We start from the raw sequence: 19,083 nt of genomic DNA, 5'->3' as shown, positions 1-19,083 counted from the left end.
TTTTTTCACGAGGCCACTAATTGATCCTTCGATTCACATATTTCTGCTACTGATCACAACAAACCGATAGAGGGCGCGCCACGTCAACTTCAGCACCACAGGTGTCCCTCGGTACTTATTACTGTGACACAAACCTCCAGCAACACGCAGACACATTAAATATTGATAGGCTGAGTTTAAGGGGGTGGTGACTGACTTGAGACTGAAGCTCATCAATAGAATAAACTTCCATCAGCGTCAAAATAACAACACGACGCTGTTTTGACTTCGGGAATTCCTGTGTCCTCATTAGAGAAGAAAAACTTCCCCATGTCCTGAAAACATCCGCTAACAACATCTCTCTGTCTCTCTCACACGCACGCGCACCGATATGTAGTATTAGCCAATGCGCATCGTGTGATTTTTTTAATATGGTGCAAGTTCAATTCTAAGCTTGATATCATATGAGTTTAAAAACAAAAAGAAAAAAAAAAACACAGCTCTCCACAGTTCCTGCTCATTGTTCCCTTCACACCATTTCCTCTGGGAAATTCTCAGCCTTGGGACTGGGAACCGGTCAAGGATAATTACTGGAAACCCTAATGGGGGCAGGGAGGGTGCTGGCTGTAAAAGGTCCTTTCTTTAGGTTTGATTGGGCTGGTCCACTCCGCTGCTTAGTCCTCCATTGGCCCAGGCTGCCATCAATCTGTTCATGTCCTGGTCCACAAGTTTGAAACTTTTTTATGAGGGGGAGGGATCGAGTTACAACAAACTCCTGTAACCGATCTCGGCGAGAAGAAAACAGGCTTTCAATAATTTACACATCTGTACCTGATACTCGGTCAGACAACAGAAGGGAGCTACGAAAGGAGGACGCCCTTCCCCGCACCAACAGCGGAGACCCAATCCAACCAGCAGAGAAACAGCGACCAAAACATGCTGTGAGACTTTCCCTGCAGCTGCCAGGATGAAGACCTGAGAGATCTTGCTGGGTTTGACTAGTCTTGTTGACTGACCACGGAGCCGAGGGAGAGGTGAGTCCGACATGTCGACAAAGCCACAGGCGCATCTGTCGCCTCAGGCCTGATCCCGAATCATTAGTCCTTAAAAATCAACTTATGCCAATTTCAGCAGTTTTTTTCACGCCCAGCAGATGAAGACCAACCCAATAAGTCTCGGTTCTGTTTGTCAGGACACTTGTTTTTCTTTGACAGCGGTTTCTTTAAGGAGGAAATTAGCGGAAGTATTGGTTAATCAGTTCGGACCTGATTCAAATATCTGACAATAAAGCTCAAAGCATCTGGCAACACATTTTTTGACCAACTATGGTTCTTATTGATTAGCAGGCTAATATTACAGAAAAGCTCAGCATATTTAGGCTGGTGGATCTTTTAATAGTATTTTGTCAGACCCCAATCTCACAGCAAAGCTTCAGCAGGGCTTTGGACTGTGTTTGCTGAATTTAATTAGGACCCGACTAATGTGGACGTGCTTTGATTGGACTGTTTGCCATTATTCCCCAAATACGTGGACTCTGGATCCGTTTGTTTTTAGAGCATTATTTAGAAAAATGCTGATAATGTGGTGAGTGAAGACATTATTTCACAGCAACATCATGTTTTGAATTAGTGATGAAGGTTCACCACCTCACAGAGGAGATGTGGAAAAACAAGAAACAATGATCAATACAGAAATGGGCCTTATCCCTGCTGATTTAAACACACTATAAACCTTTCTGATGCAGTGAAGACATATGTTTTGCAAACACTGGCCTGTTTTGTAACACATTGCAGTGTTTATGTTGTAAAGCTGCTCTCAGAACAAGGCTCGAGTGAGGATGAATAGTTTCACTGTGCAGCCGGGGCTCTGGCAGGTATAGCACCCCACATTATCACAGCACCGCCTCAACAGACATGTCAGATGAATTATGGCCCAGGATTAGGACTTGGAGTTGCCTCTCTCCTTGCAGTAGCTGTGTCAGCGGTGAAATGAATCGCCATTTGTCAACCGACTCTGTTTTAGTTTCCAGGGCTTCCTTTGTGTCTTTGTTGTTGGTCGATGCTGCTGACAACCGGTGAGCTGAGCCAGGGCCAAAATAAATATCACAGGATAATTCTAGGACTAAATTTCAACATTTTCCAAACTTTGGCTAGAGAAAGTTTTTAGATCCCTTTGATTTTTCTGTTGTAGATTTCATTTTTAATGGATAAATTGCCAATTTGTACTCAGTAACTCACAATGACAAAATGCCAAAAAGCGCTTTGCTTTGGCACTGCAGACAGTGATCAGGCTGAAACCTTTCTGAGATGTGATTTTCTGTGATTGGAGTCCACCTGTGGTAAATAATTGGAAACAGTTTAGAAAAACACACACCTGTGTATAATAAAAACCTCCACAATTCACATTAAATGTCTGGACATAAACCAGGCCATGAAGTCCAAGGGACTCTCTGTAGACCAGCATAAATGGGAGAAATGGGAAAACCTGCTAGAAGAACGACCATCTCGGCAGCTCTCAGTCAGGATCTCAATCAGGCCTTCATGTAGAGCAGGTTAGACGAAGCCACTTTGAAGCTGGACCCTCTGGTCCGCACTCCAGGCCCCACATGTGGTGAACACTAGACACCCCTCACCTCCCGGGACACCGTCCCCACAGTGAAGCACGGTCGTGGCAGCTTTGTGCTGTGGAGATGATTCTCTGCAGCAGGAACAGGGTGACTGGCCAGATTTCAGGGAATGAAATATGGATGCACAGTGCACGTGACCTGACACTGGGGCAGCGGTTCACCTTTCAACATGATAATGAGATGACGCATACAACAAAGACAAGACTGTCTGTGTTTCCACTCAGAGCCCAGACCTAAACCCCATAACATCAGTTCACAGAGATTGTCTGGACTAAAAGAGGGAAACTGCACAAGCTTGTTGAGTCATTTCTGCCAAACAAAGTTCGATGTAAGAGATAAGTCAGTTCTGCTTTAAAATAGTCACTAAATAATCAATTAATTGTAAGAACGCTTCGCATTTATGATGATTCTTCACAGAATTTCACAGGATAAAACTGGTTTTCAGCCTTTTGGGCACACGACCCCCTTAAAAAGAGTAAACATCCACCCATCATCTGTACCCACTTAGTCCTAACCAGGGTCCCAGGGACCTGCTGGAGCCTATCCCAGCTCTCTTTGGGTGAAAGGCAGGGGTCCACCCTGGACAGGTCCCCAGTCCATCACAGGGCCACATAGAGACCAACAACCTCACACACTCACACTCACTCCTATGGGCAATTTAGAGTCACCAATCAACCTGACATACATGTTTTTGGACTGTGGGAGGAAACCAGAGGACCTGGAGAAAACCCACACAAGCACAGGGAGAACATGCAGACTCCACACAGAAAGGCCCCTGATGGGTTTCAAACCGGGAACCTTCTTGATGTGAGGCAACACTGCTAACCACTAATGCACTGTGCTGCCCTAAAAAGAGTAAACATCTTCATTGATGATGGAATATCTTTGGTTTTTGGACTACTGGTCAAACGAAATAATCACAAGGCACCACCCAAAGCTTTAGTAAACTGCTTTGTTTTTGACTATTTTCTGGTGTTTGGTTAAACAAAAGTTTAATTGGTTAATCAATATAATATTTGCTAACAGAAATAATCATTAGTTTCAGCTCTAAAATAATCACATTGTTGTCTATTGCCCTGGGCAGCAGGCAGGAGCACTACAGTGCCACCAAAGTACAATTAAAGTCCATTTGTTTTAGATTTCATCCATGACTGGTTTTAATGGGTATTTGCTTTTCTTCATTAATCATAGCTTTGTACTTCACCACAGCTTTATCACTGCTTCAGCACAATATGATACTAGAAGACAATAAATAATAATATACAGTAATTGCCCAGCAGGATTAAGCAGAGGCTGGGGGTGTGTGTATATTACAGTGTAACTGTATCTGTGCAGATCCCCCTCCTTCCTCCCAGTGTGTTTTAGAACAGGACAGTACAGTCACGTTGCCAGACACTCTCCATGCAGCGTTATTGAGGCCAGAGCTCCAAACTGCAGCAGTAATGCTCGCGACACTTGTTCCCGCTGAGGAGAATCCATGGCAACTCATTGAGAAGACAAGAGAGGTGTTTGACCTGCTTTTACTAGACGGCAAAGTTCAGTCGAGCTCGCAGGTGGCCTCCAGTTTCCCTGGAAACCCGAAACACTCGGAGTATCTGGCCTTTCCTGAAAGAGCAGAGCCGCACGATGACCTGCAAATATAATGAGGTAGTTTGAGATGGAGAGGATGAGGGGTAGGGTTATCTGTCACTAGACTGGACTCATCCGAGATCTGAACTCGAGTGATGTTTTTAGTCTGAGTTCTGTCCTCCCAGAGTGGTTCTCCTGTGTTTTCACCGACCTCCATCCCTGCTGTGCAGCCATGCACACCGGTATTTGCCACTCCATTAACATACTGAGTTAACAAATTGTGCTCTCTGGGCTTGAGGTGAGGAAAATTAGTCATAATGCGCCTTGCTCTTATGGTGGCCTTAATTAAAATGTCATAGGCCCAGACATCAGTCATAGCTCAAGCACCAGTTAGCACCTTAATTATGTCTTGCATTATTTGCAGCGCTGTTAAGATGCTAATTATATTGTAAATAATATGTAATTAAAACCTGGACATGGCAGTCGAGTTGCAGTCATGTAAGAGTGGATTTGTCTTGTTTTCTTTCTTCTTCTTTCACTTTCCCCAGAAATGTTTGGTTCGGTTGTAACGCCTCAAACGACGACGCACTAATGAATTTTAATGCTAGAGCAAATGTTGTCAGTGAGTGTTGTGTTGGCCCCCGGGCAGTGCAGCAGCTACTGCATTCCCAGCCTTATTATACATGTATAGCACTTACTGATGTTCCTAAATTACTACCAGCAGCTCACAGTCACTGTCTCTTACTCCATATGCCTTTATCCCTGTCCCACATCTCTGCGCTAACCTGTTGCACCGTAGCATATTCCTCTTAGCCTCCGGTCTATTTTAGTCCAAATCGGTGGGCCTGAATTATTAATCCCTGATCCATTATACGCTGTTGTGTTAATTATTAATTGTTCAGTGGGCTCTGGCAGATTTGAGAAAACTGTTAAGGGTAGGATGAGGCCTGGCGTCTGAGGAAAGGCACTGATTGCCACCTTTCTCAGCGGTTCTGCACCAGCGTTCACAGATGATGACAGTGTGGGAGGATGAGAAAGTCACAGTATATAACCGTCATTCAACACATGCATGTAACGTGCACGTTGCTGTTCTGTTCTGTGTGGCTCTCATGTGTCGCAGCCAGTGAACGACGTGTGTGTGTGTGTGTGTGTGTGTGTGTACGAGGAGAGATATATACAGTTGTTAGCATGCACAGTGTTCCCAGCACTGGCTCTCTTATTAGCAGTCTGCACGTCCTGTGTTACGCAACATCTCAGGAGAAGAGTGAGACAAACACTACAAAACTTGATGAAAGCTGAAATCACAGCGATCGGCTGTCCTGAAACCCTGCTGTTGATTCACTAACAGTGCAGTATAGCTCATTTGAGTGGTTGTCCTCTGAACACAAAGCACGGATGTACCTTATATAACAACCAGGATTGTCTATTGTTTCTGAAATCAGAGGCAGATTATGTCATACTGTGGAGAAAGAAGTTTTCTCATTCAGGTTTTTTTTTTTTTTTTTTTTTTCTGGTAACTCATTACAATGATCCTCTTGGCCATGTTCAAGGTTTTTTTTGTTGTTTTTGTCTTTCAAGCTCTCAGACGTCCACAGTTTGTCTTGTCGCCTTGTTTTTTCTGGCATCTTGTGCACATATTGTGAGGCTTTTATTTTAATTGGCATTGGGAAAGGTGTGAAAGTCGTCCGGTACGCTCTCCATTTTCACAGTTTGGGGGTTCTTATTTATGTTTTCTTTGTGGGAGTTCAAAGGAAAAGCACCGAATTAAATTTAATATGTCCAGACTGTGCAGACAGTACAATATCATCCAATCTGGGTCAATAGCTCTGCAGTAAATACTACTTTTGTGATACTTATGGTGTTAGGTTTTTATTGGCACCTCATCGGAGACGGTATTGATTCAACTCTGTATGTTATTGCTTGTACTTGAACAATTTTGAAAAGTACAGATATCATTTTGCTGCCCAGCCCTGAGCAGGAGGATTATAACGCAATAAAAAAAAAAAAACAGCCAAAAGACAAAAACACTATGACCTTGACTAGAGCTGCAATGACCGACGGGTAAGCGCTAACTCTCGTTTTTTGATGATCAATTAAGGAAGTTTGAAAGCAAAGGGAAAAAAAATCGAATAGTTTCATCTTCTAAAATGTGATGATTTACTGCTTCTTGTCTTCTGTCATTGCAAAGCTGAATATCTTCTGTTTTTTAGCTCTTGCTCTAACACAGTTTGTTCACCTGGTCTCTGGGATATGAGATTTTCTGACATTTTGAGGACCAGCAAAAAGGATTCATCCAGAAAAGTTTGTTTCGTACAGGATTGCATTAAAGGTCCACGTGTTTTAGGCATTTTTTTAAAATGTGCTTTCAGTCGATTTAGGCCTGAAATGATTAGTTGATTCATTATTAGTCTGACGGAAAATTAATCTGCAGCGGTTTTAATGATTGATTAGTTAAGTCATTTCATAGTGAAAACAGTACTCTTCAGAAATGTGAATATTTGATGGTTTTCTTGGACTTAGGTCTTAGGACTTGGTCTTTGGCTTTTTGCATTTATTGGGTTGATCAGCTGCAGGAAATGGCAGGAGAGAGGGATGTGGGGAGGGAGAGACGCAGGAGGACAAACTGGAAAGAAGGAATAAACTGGAGTCAAACAGGGGACATCTCAGTTTTGTGTCATTGGTGCAGTTGTAGTGTAGCATGGGGTCACCCAGGTTTATATTTGAGAAGGACTAGAAACAAGAAGGAATCTTGTTTTATTGCAGACATCTGGAAAATGAAGGCTCTAAGTACTGGCATAATATTTTGAATACACAGCAGAAACGGGCTACTGTCAGATATTAGGGGTAATTATCTATACACATTATGCTGAGAGCAGATTATAGGGTTGTTTGTGTTGTGGATGTTTCTGCTATGATTTATGTCGGCTTAGACGGTTCGGGTAAACTGCAAATCCCTAATACGGAGCAGTTCTCAGTTATCGGTTTCATCTAAAAGCAGTGGAGAGTTTTACTCATGGAGTCATCGCTTTCAGGGTCACACTCCCCCAATCCATGTGACTAGTGATCCCTGAAGAGCATAAAAGTCGTGACATTTTCTGCTGCCATCAACCAATCACTTGTAAGATGAAGTGTCATGGAAAGTTCTGCAGTTTCTGCCAGAGCTTTTTTTGCAACTTGTGGTGGCCCAGCACTGTAAAAAACACATTCTTTATTGGTTTCCTCTTTGTGCTGGCTGTTATCAGTACCCACCAAGCTGTCGAGATTGGCAGCAGGAATTACAGCTGTGATATTTTGGGTGCTGTGTCCTCTTCTTCTTCCTGAGCCATGATGGCATGTGTTGAGGTGGGTGGAAGCTACAGGTGTATATCCAATTTCTGTCCATTGTCTCACCTGTCACACCTCAGCTTTAGTTTGATTGATAAGTGACTACAGTCGATGCAGAGGCTGCATCCTGGATCCTACTCAGTGCCCCTCTGGAAAGCCAGTGCCAGCATGAGCCGCCAAAAGGCAAAAAACATGAACATCCTTCTGGTGAATACAATGCAGGAGATAAATACTGCAGCAAGTTGAGCATAAACAAACTTAAATAGTACTGAAACAGTTAATAAATGAGTGATCATTTTAATTATTTTAATAAAAATAATTCAGATTCAGGCAGAATTCCTGTAAGATGTAAACGGTTTGTTTTGTTTTGTTTACTCGTTTTTTTTTTCAGACCTTATTTGCAGCATCAGTCTCGGAGGTGTTGGCATCGGCCATGTTACAGACACAGTAAATGAAAATGACATCCCACTCCATGCACAAAGTTAGAAAAAGCCTTTGACCAAAGTGTTCCCAACGTAAACATCAGCTTTAACTGCCCTGGAACCCAGAGCGGCAGAGCAAATGAAACCTGGATAGTAAAGAGCCTATCCAGTTTCATCTGACCCTGCTTCAACAATCCTCCAAGGACTAGAGAGGACATGTAAGCTATTTCTTCATCATCACAGCCTCTTTTTATCTCAGCCAGGCTGTCACACAGGCTTGACAGGGCTGTCTACACCTGCAATAGGGTGAATGAGCCCCTGGGTACATTACCCAGACTCCCTCACTGTCACAAGACATCCATCCAACACTGCGTAGGGTCTGCTTTTATTTCCATGAGTCATGTTTGCTGAGCTTATGCATATTGTCTTTGTGAGCGAATGGTTGCTGGCTTGTTCTGAGCGGGTTGATGACTTTGTAGCTTGTCTAACTGCTGCAATTATGCCGAGGAGCTGCTGGCTGCTGCAGCCCGTCTTTGTTTTTCATCTCATTTTCTGCTGCTCTGAAACCCCGGCCGATCGGTAATGTGTGTGCATACATGTGCGCAGGTGTTTGTGTGATCTCTGTGGGTCGTGTATTTCACAGCAACACTCGGCGCTGTTTGCTGCCGTCTTGTCTCGTCCCGCCTTAAATCCATTAAAGTTTTGTCCCTATGGAGACAATAGAAATGCTGTGCCAGGCTTTCCTTGGGCACCGGACGTCACAGGCCATTTAGGTTTGGCACCAACTGCTCTCGTGCTGCAAAGTCACCAGAAAATAAAGGATTCCTTGGCTGAAAGGCTTTTCATCACTCTGAGCACTTGTCTCCTGAGGACCTTTTTTTGTGAAGTCTTTAGTTTACTCGCCTTGGAGAAATGGAGGGGGTGGGGGAGTGAGGATCCCTGTCCACCCTGAAGAGTTTATGTCACTCCTCAGCTGTGAGTGAAACCTCAGACAGACACTCCTAAGTGTTTGTATGAAAGACAAACACTCCACGCCTTTTTATTTCCTGTTGATCAAGAGTTGACAGCCACGATGGCTCAGGCGTCTGGCGAGAGTGGAATCTAATGAGGCCTATGAAGTCGCCCTCCTGCCTCAGACGGCAGGAGCGTTTTCTTAATGTACCTGTTACCTGTTCACACTCCTCTAAACCTCTGAGCATCCACCAGCAGGGACACAGCGTCAAAAAGTGCGGAGTAAATGTGTTGTGATAAGTGATTGTCCCCTTGAGGCTGACCATTGAGATTAGATGGTGACAGCAGGACTGATGACTTTCATTCGCCGCTGACATAGAAATAAATATCTCAAGTTCCATTTTTTTTCCCCACTGTGATCATTAGTGTCTTTCTCATTGTTAGCCATTTCACACACATTGCATCAGAGCAGGCTTTTCTGTTACAAGGGAAGTTTGGCATCTTTAGAGTTACAATCGGGGAGAAAAGGTCGACGGGGATCTGCCTTGATGAGCACGGCAGGAGGCCAGATTAAATGTCCAGAAACTGCAACATAAGAGGGAGCAAAACCAGACTGAGCACTGGAGACTATATAACTGGCCTCTCGTTCAACACCTACATTTCCCCGATGTTTCAGGATTGATATATAACACACCCCCACCGTATTTTCGCTCAATCTCCCTGCCTCTGTCTTGGCTCTCTCTCCTCATGTGTCTCTTGCCTGGGAAGCATCCTGCCGACTCTCTCTCCAAGGAGTCTTATTGATATTCTTGAAGAGGCATTGCAGAGAGAGAGAGCAATGAAAGTCGCACTGTAGCAGCAGACACACAGCCTTCTGGTCCCAACAACAGTAAAAATTACAAGTCACCCGGCAGGGATATGTCACTGCTCATTTTGTCTGCAGCACTAAGAGCAGCTCTCCTGCTTTGGATTTTTATTATCCTGCGTGTGGATAGGCAATTTGCCAGTCATACGAATTTCCAGCCAAGGTTTAGGGTTACTTTCATGTAGGGGGACATTGAACAAAGATTGATCCCCTATTGTGATGTGAATGGGACACTCTGCTTAAATATATTTATGTATTTTCCACTGTGGCAGTCACCGATTAGACAACATTTAGCATATCGGTGACAGGGAGATGTATCAAGGCAATAAGATCAGACTGCTGAGCCTGTTTTTATGTGTATTTTTTTTCTCCAGGGCTGAAGAAAAGTTTTACTCATTTGCATATGTATTTCTTGGATTCCTATAAATCTTCACACCAGAGCTAGGTATGTATATATATATATATATTTTTTTTTTTCATATTTGTGCCTATGAGTTTGGGTCCCAACAACCAAGGAATATCCATCTGATATCTTACATGTTTATCTTCAGAAACCTATTTTCATCTAACAAATGAAGCAGAACTTTGGCTCTGTCAGTTTTTGGTGCTGGGCAGTTTTCAGTACATGATGCAATGGACACCAAGGCCTGCAGGTATTATATGCATTAGATGTTCATATCTGCATCATTGCAGGTGTTTGGTCATGAACTAAAGTATTGGACACTTTAAAAATATGATCTGACTGTAATGAAACCCCAGGATATGGAGGGTAATACTAGGGAGCAAAAACATGTGAACCAAATCTTACAGCAGTCCATCCAACAGTCAAGCTATTTCAATAAAAAAAAAAAAAGAGGCAAAGGACAGATTTAGTTTTGTGCCAGGTTCTCCAGCAGATGTGCAAACATCCCCAGATAAGTGAAAACTTTGACCTGTGGGGGCTAGGGACCGTGAATATCTGTTGGAAGTTTCATGGAGTCCATCACAAAGTTGTTTAAATATTTCAGTCTGGAGAGTCTGTTCATCAGGGAGCATCCTTGTGTTCAGTTCCTCAGATATGAGAAACAATACAGATAATCTGAAGGCAGCACCTTGGGCTCTGGAAACACCTAAATATTCCATCGACGTTTAGTTTTGAGCTTTATTTAAAATAAAACTACATTTACTGGGTGGTTTGCTGTAATTTGGGGTGAAAAACCACATGTGAATTTGTGGCCATATAACATCAAATTTAAACTCTTATATTACTCCCCCCTCCTCGCGTTTATTCATTTCGTCGTGCTGCTCTTGTGAGACAGATGAGGAAAACAGCTTTTTGTTGGTTGTTTACGCTCCTGCACTCCCAGGTTATCCGTAGAGAGTTGTGAAGGTTAGAGAGGAGCGGAACAGGAAAATAGCTTCATTTTATTTTTCAAAAAAAAAAAAAAACCTGCCAAAGTGACCTGCAGGATCCATCGAGGAGCGATTGCTGAAATGATGTGGCGTGCTGCCGACCTGCCTCATTTGATACGGGAGAAGGGAAGGGATGTGAAAGCCAGTGGCCCCTGTGACCCCCACTATTTATGAACCTCCATCATGTACAAAGCTTTTCACTGAGTCACCCCCGCACTGGCACAGAAACAGCAACATACACAAGCCAAGCAACAGGCATGTGATGCATGTGAACAGGGAGTTGCCACTGTCTCCTGCTTACCTTCAGGCACACACACACACATGCAAACTCTGTGAATGCATTGGACGGATGAGAAACCAAATTGCATTGTCTCCTTTGCATGATCACGCTGTAACTGATTTACTCCTACACATGTAATGACACATTCTTCCTAACTACCTTGTAGGAACCTAGCCACAGGGTTATCTGGGACTAATTTGACAGCTGCCACAGCTCGTTATCTGATAAGGGGGACAGTTCTTGGCTCTGCAGTGTAAACAGTATTAGTGTAAATGCAATAACCAGGCACATTGCAGGCTGTCACTGTAATTTGTTTGGCCCAGTGTGCTTTCAAGTTGAGAAGGTGAGAAACATGTGAGCGGCTGTCTAAGGAAAAGTTCCTCTCGTGTTTCATGTCAAACATTCGGTTTTTGCAGAAAGGAAGCGTGCCCTGCTGTCATGCATACCTGTTAAACTAGGCTGTCTCTCTCCTGTCCTCTCTGTGTTGACCCAGACTTGAACATGGACACCTTCAGCACCAAGAACTTAGCCATGCAGGCGCAGAAGAAGCTGATGAGCAAGATGGCCACCAAGAGCATCGCCAACCTCTTTATCGACGACACCAGCAGCGAAGTGCTTGATGAGCTGTACCGCGTCACCAAGGAGTACACCCGCAACCGCAAAGAGTCCCAGAAGATCATCAAGAACTTGATCAAGATGGTGGTGAAGCTCGGAGTGCTCTACAGAAACAATCAGTTCAACACCGAGGAGCTGATCCTGGTGGAGAACTTCAGGTAGGCAGAATGTCATTAAAGCAGAAGTCTGTTTTCTTATATTACATTATTTGACAGGACTCACTCCACCTGGAACAGGTCGTCGAGGGCCACTGCCCTGCTCGTTTCCCTGCCCTTTAGCTTCTGATTGACTCAGCACACCTGATCCAGGTGATCAGCGGTGGGCAGGGCAGGGACAGTGGACCTCAAAGACCAGAGTTGGCTGCCTCTGACTTAGTTTGTTTAGTTTGGCCATGGTTGTATTATGGGAACCGAGTACTGGACTCAAAGATGATCCCCAGTCATGTGAGGGACTCTTCGTCTGGCACGTGATCCAAAAGCATTTTCTAACTTCGGGTTTGTGTCTGCGTTCTGTGGTCCGCTGCTGCTGGGAGCAACTTAAGGGATTTTTACATCAGTTTATATATTGTGCACAGTAATAGTCCAGCTCAGCTTGGAGGCATGTGAAGCTGACATAAGTGCACAGTACGGATCGTGGTGATTATATGAGCATGGAGATGTATTGTTGTGAAGGGCAGTGCTGTAACTGATATAGGGGGTAGTGAAACTATTCTAAGGAAATCATAAGACAGCAATTTCTATTTTTACTTACTTCTGCTGCCCCAGCCAGAAATAGGAACTGACAGCTCCTCCACTCTCCTCCCGTCTCCCAGGAAGAAAGTCCACACTCTGGCCATGACGGCGGTCAGTTTCCACCAGATCGAGTTCACCTTTGACCGCCGCGTCATGAGCGCCATTTTGAACGAGTGCCGTGAACTGCTGCACCAGGCCATCAAACGTCATCTGACAGCCAAGAGCCACTCGAGAGTCAACCACGTCTTCAATCACTTCGCCGACTGTGACTTCCTGGCAGCTCTGTACGGGCCCTCTGAGGTTTATCGTGCTCACCTGCAGAGGATCTGCAACGGGGTCAACAAGATGCTCGATGACGGGAACCTCTGACCTCCGTTTGCCTCGTCATCGGGCACTTTAACCTCTAGTCACCCCACATAACGTCTTGCAGGATTTCTTTTTTCACTGTGACAATCACAAACTCTTTTAAGTTGCAGTTGTTGGTTTGTGTTTGTATGTGGCCTTCAGATATTACTGTCACATTGATGTTCTCTTGGCTAGTTAGTCCAAAGTCTGCTTCTTCTCCACTCTGACCTTTCTGCTAAATCACAGTGAACAAACCCAGCAGATGTTTTTGTTTTAAATGAATGTAAAACTTCATGCTCTTATCAGTATATTCGTGGTAGCAGCCTTGACAGCTCTGCCTTTAAAAAAATGTATTGTTGTTTTAATTCCACAGGCACTGTGCTTACCTTCTTACTTAATCAAACAGACATGAATCAGTTATCGCTGTTGCCTTTTTCCTGGTTCTGGGAGCACCAGGAGAGGAAAGAAAGTCTATTCCATCTTTCCCAAACACTCAAGGACATTAAAAAGTGATTTTCTTTATTTTGTATTATTTGCACTCAATCTGAAACCAGCGCTGTACTGTACTTTCCTGCACCGGTGACACCAAGCAGAACACGGCAGTTGAATAATCTGCTTAGCCTGCATTTTACAGCTCTCACCATTGTGCACTGAACTCCACTTTGTAGAGAGGCCAGGCTTTTGTTTAAAAGGCATCCATAAACCCAGTTTTGCTTTTAAGAGTCTTGTTTATAGGCACCATAACAAAGATGAAGCATTTGGGTCATAGAGGGATCATAAACGTAAAGGAATTTGACTGAATGTCTCTGGCTGTACGCCTGTCTGCTCACGAAAATGTTTAACTTTGTCTATAAATGTCATAATCACAGCAGGGGGTGTAACAATGAGGCGCCAGGTGCAAAGACTGCTCTGGCATTTTATCAGAGGGGAATAAAGCACTAGAGCAGGCAAACTATTCGTCATAATAGATGTCGGAGCCCAGGGTCAGTTGTGTTTCAGATTTATCTGCGTTGCCTCGGGTTTATCCTAAAAGCACTAAAACTCTGGTTGAAATTCTGACAGATCTGAACTAAAAAGACTCCCCATGAGCAGTCGGATGAAAGGCTGGACCAAACTGCAGCTCTGCGTCTATGAAAGGATCCAGGCAGGGTATAGAGATTAGAGCAGAGACAAACACGGTACCTGATTGTACTCTCCCACTGCAATTATAGCTCCCTGCTCTGGGGTGGTATAATGACCTGGTGCCTGCCTCTGGTGAGCAGCCACTCAATTTCACCACGCAGCAGCCTCATGTAATGTGATGGAGATAACATCTCTGTTTGTGCGATGCAAGTCCTTTAATGGAGTGAAAGATGTTGTTGTGTCTCTTCCTTATAAAGAGGCATATGAATACTTACTAGCATCCCTCTCCAACCTCACATAATAGCTGTCTTTCCTTTTTGTCTATGTGTGTTTTGTATCACTGAGCCTGTCAGGGAGATTGTTTTGTGCTGCGGCCTCATTTTGTATTCTCTGTGTGCGTGCGTGTGTGTGTGTGTGTGTGTGTTTGTTTGTGTGCGTACCTGTGAGAGAATTGGAAATTGAGCCGTGTAATAAGCGCTGTGCTTTTCCAGATAGGATTGCTGAAACTTTAACTTCATCCACAGCAGCTCTGCCAAAGAAAAGAAGACTGATGTTACTCAAAGTCTTTCTCCAGAGGAAAACTTCAGAAAAAAGGCTGCACTGGTGATAATGAAGACAAAGGTGGTGGCTGTTGTGTGTTGTTTTTGTTTTTTTTTATTCACCCTTTTAATTCTTCTATGACTTCTGTGAGTATATTCTCATTATTTAGACCCATTTGCCTCTGACAGCATTGTTTTGGGAGGCTTTGAAGTAAATCCTTTTCTCTAAGTCCCCCAAAACAGTTGACTTTAATTGTCTTTAGATGCCATTTTCTCCAATCCACCCACATCTCAGGGTTGGTTTAAATCTCCCTCGGTTTAAGAACCATGCCGATAGAAAGATTAGGAACCTCTGCAGCAGCCCCACTTATTTCACTTAAGCTCTCGAAGTGAAGCATACTTATCGCATTGCATTTTTACTATTACGACTTGTGAAATGTTTCACTTATGTACATATGATTGTTTTTGTGTCTTTTTATTGTATCCTGACACAACAAATATAATACAGTTTACTTTTTTAAAAGAATAAATTTCCTGTCTTAACCAAGTGTGCTGTCTTTCCATTAATGTGTTGGAATTGTGCGGCCAGATCAGGAGGGTAATCTGAGTGTGTCTGGCCAGGATTTAGTCAGCCAAATCCCTTCCTCTTTCTCCTGCATTGTTATGAAGCAATGAAAGCAAACACAAGCCATTCTGACTGACAAACAATTCAACTTCGGGTCATTTCTTTCCACTTCCTACAGACCTGTGCAGCGGTGAAAGACAGAACAGGAAATTAGTAAGACGGAAAGACGTCTTGCGTCTGTTTTTGGAAACCGAAACATTCAGCTCAGCTGCATGTGGCATGAGTAAGAGTCTGTCATTGACTTTGCTGCTTCTCAGACTTTGGAATAATAATTTGGCCTGTAGCTCGTCTGCAGAGTCTCCCAGCAGCACGCTTGAAAGGCTACTGCATTACCAAGTGCCCAATTATCCTCTAATGGTCATTATAACAGCATGCATTTGTTTTAGTTTAGGTTTTAGTTTTTTTTTTTTTTTTGTTAAAGCGCCCCTGAGTGCAGACATTTATGACTAAACTGAGATGTGAGTACTGTGCAGACATGAACTTCCTCCTCTTGTTTTCTCACTTAGGTCAGCTCGAGTAAAAACATCCTGACGTCGACTTTAGAGATTTGTTTCAGTTTGGCTTATGTGTTAAAGTGTAAGTGGTAAAAGTGTTGGGAGGGGAAAAAGTGGAGAATTAGTTTTGTTTATTTTTTATTTATTTTACATGTTTGTGTCTCAAACACTGTTTGAAAATGAAAATTTCAACGTGACAGTCACGACTTGATGATCAGTGGATGTGAGTGAGGGCTGTAATATATTTTGGTGAAGTTAGCCTCCACTGGGGCATAATTATCATTTCTACATAATGAAATGACTACAAAGGAGCTGTCCTGCATCCTAAGAAGGAGGGAACTGAAATGATGAAGCATGCGGAGGAACCATTACTCTTTCCGCCTGTGTTCAAGTGCAGATTACTTAGTTATGATTTGTGGTGCAGACTCCTAACCTGAACTAAACAAAGCAGAGCAGGCCAGTTGTAGTGTCATATTTTTCTCCAGCATCGAACAGGACACAGGAACGACTCTCCCGTTGGGCGGCGTGCACATACAGCCCAAGCCAAGCTGGACTTTCATGGTCCATCCCTGCAAGGATACAGTTAGTTTTGGCACAACACTGCAAAGTCTGACTCCCTGTCAATATGGGCACAAACACCCTAATGTTTGTGTTCTGGGTGGTGCAGCAAAACAAACCACAGGACACCGTGTTCAAACAGGAGGCAGTGCAGTGTCACACAACATCACAGGGTCATGTTTCTACATTTTCTTTCAGCATCAGTGCCAGTGAAAATGCCTTTCAGGACGGCAACTGCAGTTAAAGATGAGTGGCACATTAGACAGAAGCTGCAAAATAATCGTTTTTTTCCTGTATGATGGTGGCCATGTACAAACACAACCAGCAGGGAAATAGATATTTGTTGAGTGGTATTATATCTTCAGTTGCAGAGAACAGAAGCAGGAACAAAATATAGCTGAGGTTACATACAGTGTATAAAACATTTTGTCGTGTTTTGATTTAGATTGTCGTTCCTCATTTCAATGGAAACGAATGTTCCGAGGCAGACGTCTCCATCTGACAGAGACGTGGAGGCTTCCTAGACCTTGTTGCAGTGTGTGTGGAGTGTGAAGAGAAGCCCTTTTTACACAGGGCCTTTGCTGGCCTTTTGAACACTTCCACATTTTTTCTCATCTCATGTAGGTTAGTTGGCAGAGCAGAGCAGAGTGAGCGCCGCTTATTATGTATTAACTTTGCTTTTGTAGTCCCTCCACATTGTTACTCATCCAGTATGCTTAAAGGTGCTCTCCCCTCTGGCAAGCACAGCTATGACAGTCAGCTTGGAAGTTAGAAGTCTTTCAAAACTCTTTTTTCCGCCCGTCTATCCTCCCCTTTTCTCTCTCTCTTTTACTCGTTCTTGGTGTCCCCGCACGTCTCTCTCTTCCTCACTCGCTCTAGTCCACAGAGAGCACCTGACTGACGTGTTGTTCAAGGATGAAAAGCACAGCAGAGGGGAATCCAAAAGCAAACAACACAAAAATATACATGAGAGGACGGGAAAGACAGTGCCGTGCACACGCAGGCAGGAATCAGTGCCGAAACCCTGAGGATTATCACCAACACAACACCGGACACTTCAGGGAAGACAGCAGCTGTTCACTTCCATATTTAATACCCCAAAAAGATGAACAGTGTGTTCTCAGAAGCTCCTCTTTTTCACTTTGTGTAAATGCGACGTCAGGCTCATGAAGACGTGTTACCCCGTGAACACATTTCTGCTGTCCAGGTGGCTATAGAAAGTTCCCCGAGTGCCCTGCGACATTCGCACTGTGACTAAAAGGCATTTTGCACAGAGAATTCTGACAGACACGGTGCCTTTTTGCTTTCAAAGCACTCCTTTCACGTTTATCTTTTCCACCAAGTTATGTAAGGTCTTCAGTGCTGTGCTCTCTGTCTGCCTGTGTCTCTGCTTGAAGAAATTTAACCAGGAAACAGTATCTGCAGTGGCAATAAGGTTCAGCAACCACACACACACACACACACACACACACGTGACACCCGGCGTGCAGCTGAAGTGTCCCAGCACACACACTCTGCTGCTTCTCGATGGGTGAGTTGGGTGAGATGGGCCTGTTACACGACTCAAAACAAGCGAGGCAGCGCTGCGGGAGGCAGCGGACAAGGTTACAAGGAGGCCATATGCCCTGCCCGTCTTCCTGCGCTCTCCAACTGCTCCCATTTATTCTCATGGTGACACAAAGTCCTCCTGTTTAAAATGGAGAGTTTGCATAGAAAGTGGACATGTGACACTGAAAAGGACAAATTTCCCCTGTTCCACACCTCTTTCCATCACTCACACACATACTCAGCACATTAATATAATGGATGGAGTAGAGGCAACCAGACTCTAGAGGCTGCCCAGCAAGCCTTAAATGGACAGCGACTGTGACAGCTACTTATTATTCCACATTGACTTTAAAATGAGCAATGATTGTGTGTTTCGCTGCCACGTTATTTATGGAGCTCACAAAGTGGGTGGCTGATTGGAGGAAAACTGAGACTCTTTAGAAACATTAATTTGAGGCACACACACCGTTTTGTTTATTTATTTGTTTTTAATCAACAATTGCTTCTTCAATGGAAGGTTATTGAAATATGTAATCACTGAGGATTATTTCTTCATTGCCCAGTGCATGTTGACGTTCTGTTGGAAGGAATGAGTCATTTGGAACCTCATATTTGTGTGTGTTTCTGGATCTATGTTTTATTTAGGTTTTATCACTCTGTGCAGAGTTTTGAATGACTTTCGTACGAGAGTGACCTGAAGCTGAATTTGAATTCTTACCAAGTAAAACATTTCAAACGTTAACACGCAGACACATTCAGATCTTGATTTAGACCCAAACTTAAAGTATAAAATGAAAGAAGCCGAGACAGACCGTATGTCGTGAGGAACAAGAAGATCTAAAGGATTAATAGTTCTGTTGCGTCTGCTCTTTATTGGTTTTTCTCATCCAGCCTAATGGTCATTACAGGAAACTTCTTAACTTGCAGATTACACCAAGCCTGTGTCTGCTTCCTCTGGCCCGGCGTAGCTGTATAGTAGAACATGTCAGTGATGAATGAAGTGAGTGAAGTCATATTTGCAGGGCACTACCAGAGGAACAGAATGACAGATGCTTTGAGTGTCTCTCTGCTGAGTGACAGCAAACTTTTTAGAGCTTT

General features: G+C 43.7%; 1 protein-coding gene across 2 annotated transcripts; it reads left to right on the top strand.

Annotated features, from left to right (window-relative positions):
- The first annotated feature begins 634 nt into the window (after positions 1–634).
- On the top strand, positions 635–13,621 carry tnfaip8l1 (tumor necrosis factor, alpha-induced protein 8-like 1). 2 transcript variants are annotated; one of them, XM_026305142.2, is made up of 4 exons: positions 635–1,013; positions 10,111–10,181; positions 11,902–12,181; positions 12,835–13,621. In XM_026305142.2, the coding sequence occupies exons 3-4, from the start codon at positions 11,910–11,912 to the stop codon at positions 13,121–13,123; spliced, it is 561 nt and encodes a 186-aa protein (XP_026160927.1). In that variant the 5' UTR covers positions 635–1,013; positions 10,111–10,181; positions 11,902–11,909; the 3' UTR covers positions 13,124–13,621. The 2 variants fall into 2 exon arrangements, with proteins under 2 accessions (XP_026160927.1, XP_026160926.1); XM_026305141.2 differs by lacking the exon at positions 10,111–10,181 and having other exon boundaries at positions 638–1,013.
- Positions 13,622–19,083: the final 5,462 nt, after the last annotated feature.

Source organism: Mastacembelus armatus, chromosome 4 (assembly GCF_900324485.2).
Source record: "Mastacembelus armatus chromosome 4, fMasArm1.2, whole genome shotgun sequence".
NCBI classification, from domain to species: Eukaryota; Metazoa; Chordata; class Actinopteri; order Synbranchiformes; family Mastacembelidae; genus Mastacembelus; species Mastacembelus armatus.
The sequence above is the reverse complement of the archived record's forward strand: the minus strand, read 5'-3'. Positions and strand labels throughout refer to the sequence as shown.

Coding starts and splice junctions, on each gene's coding strand:
- tnfaip8l1 (XM_026305142.2), top strand. CDS start 11,910: ATGGACACCTTCAGCACCAAGAACTTAGCCATGCAGGCGCAGAAGAAG. Junction 12,182..12,834: donor ATCCTGGTGGAGAACTTCAG/GTAGGCAGAATG, acceptor CCCGTCTCCCAG/GAAGAAAGTCCACACTCTGG.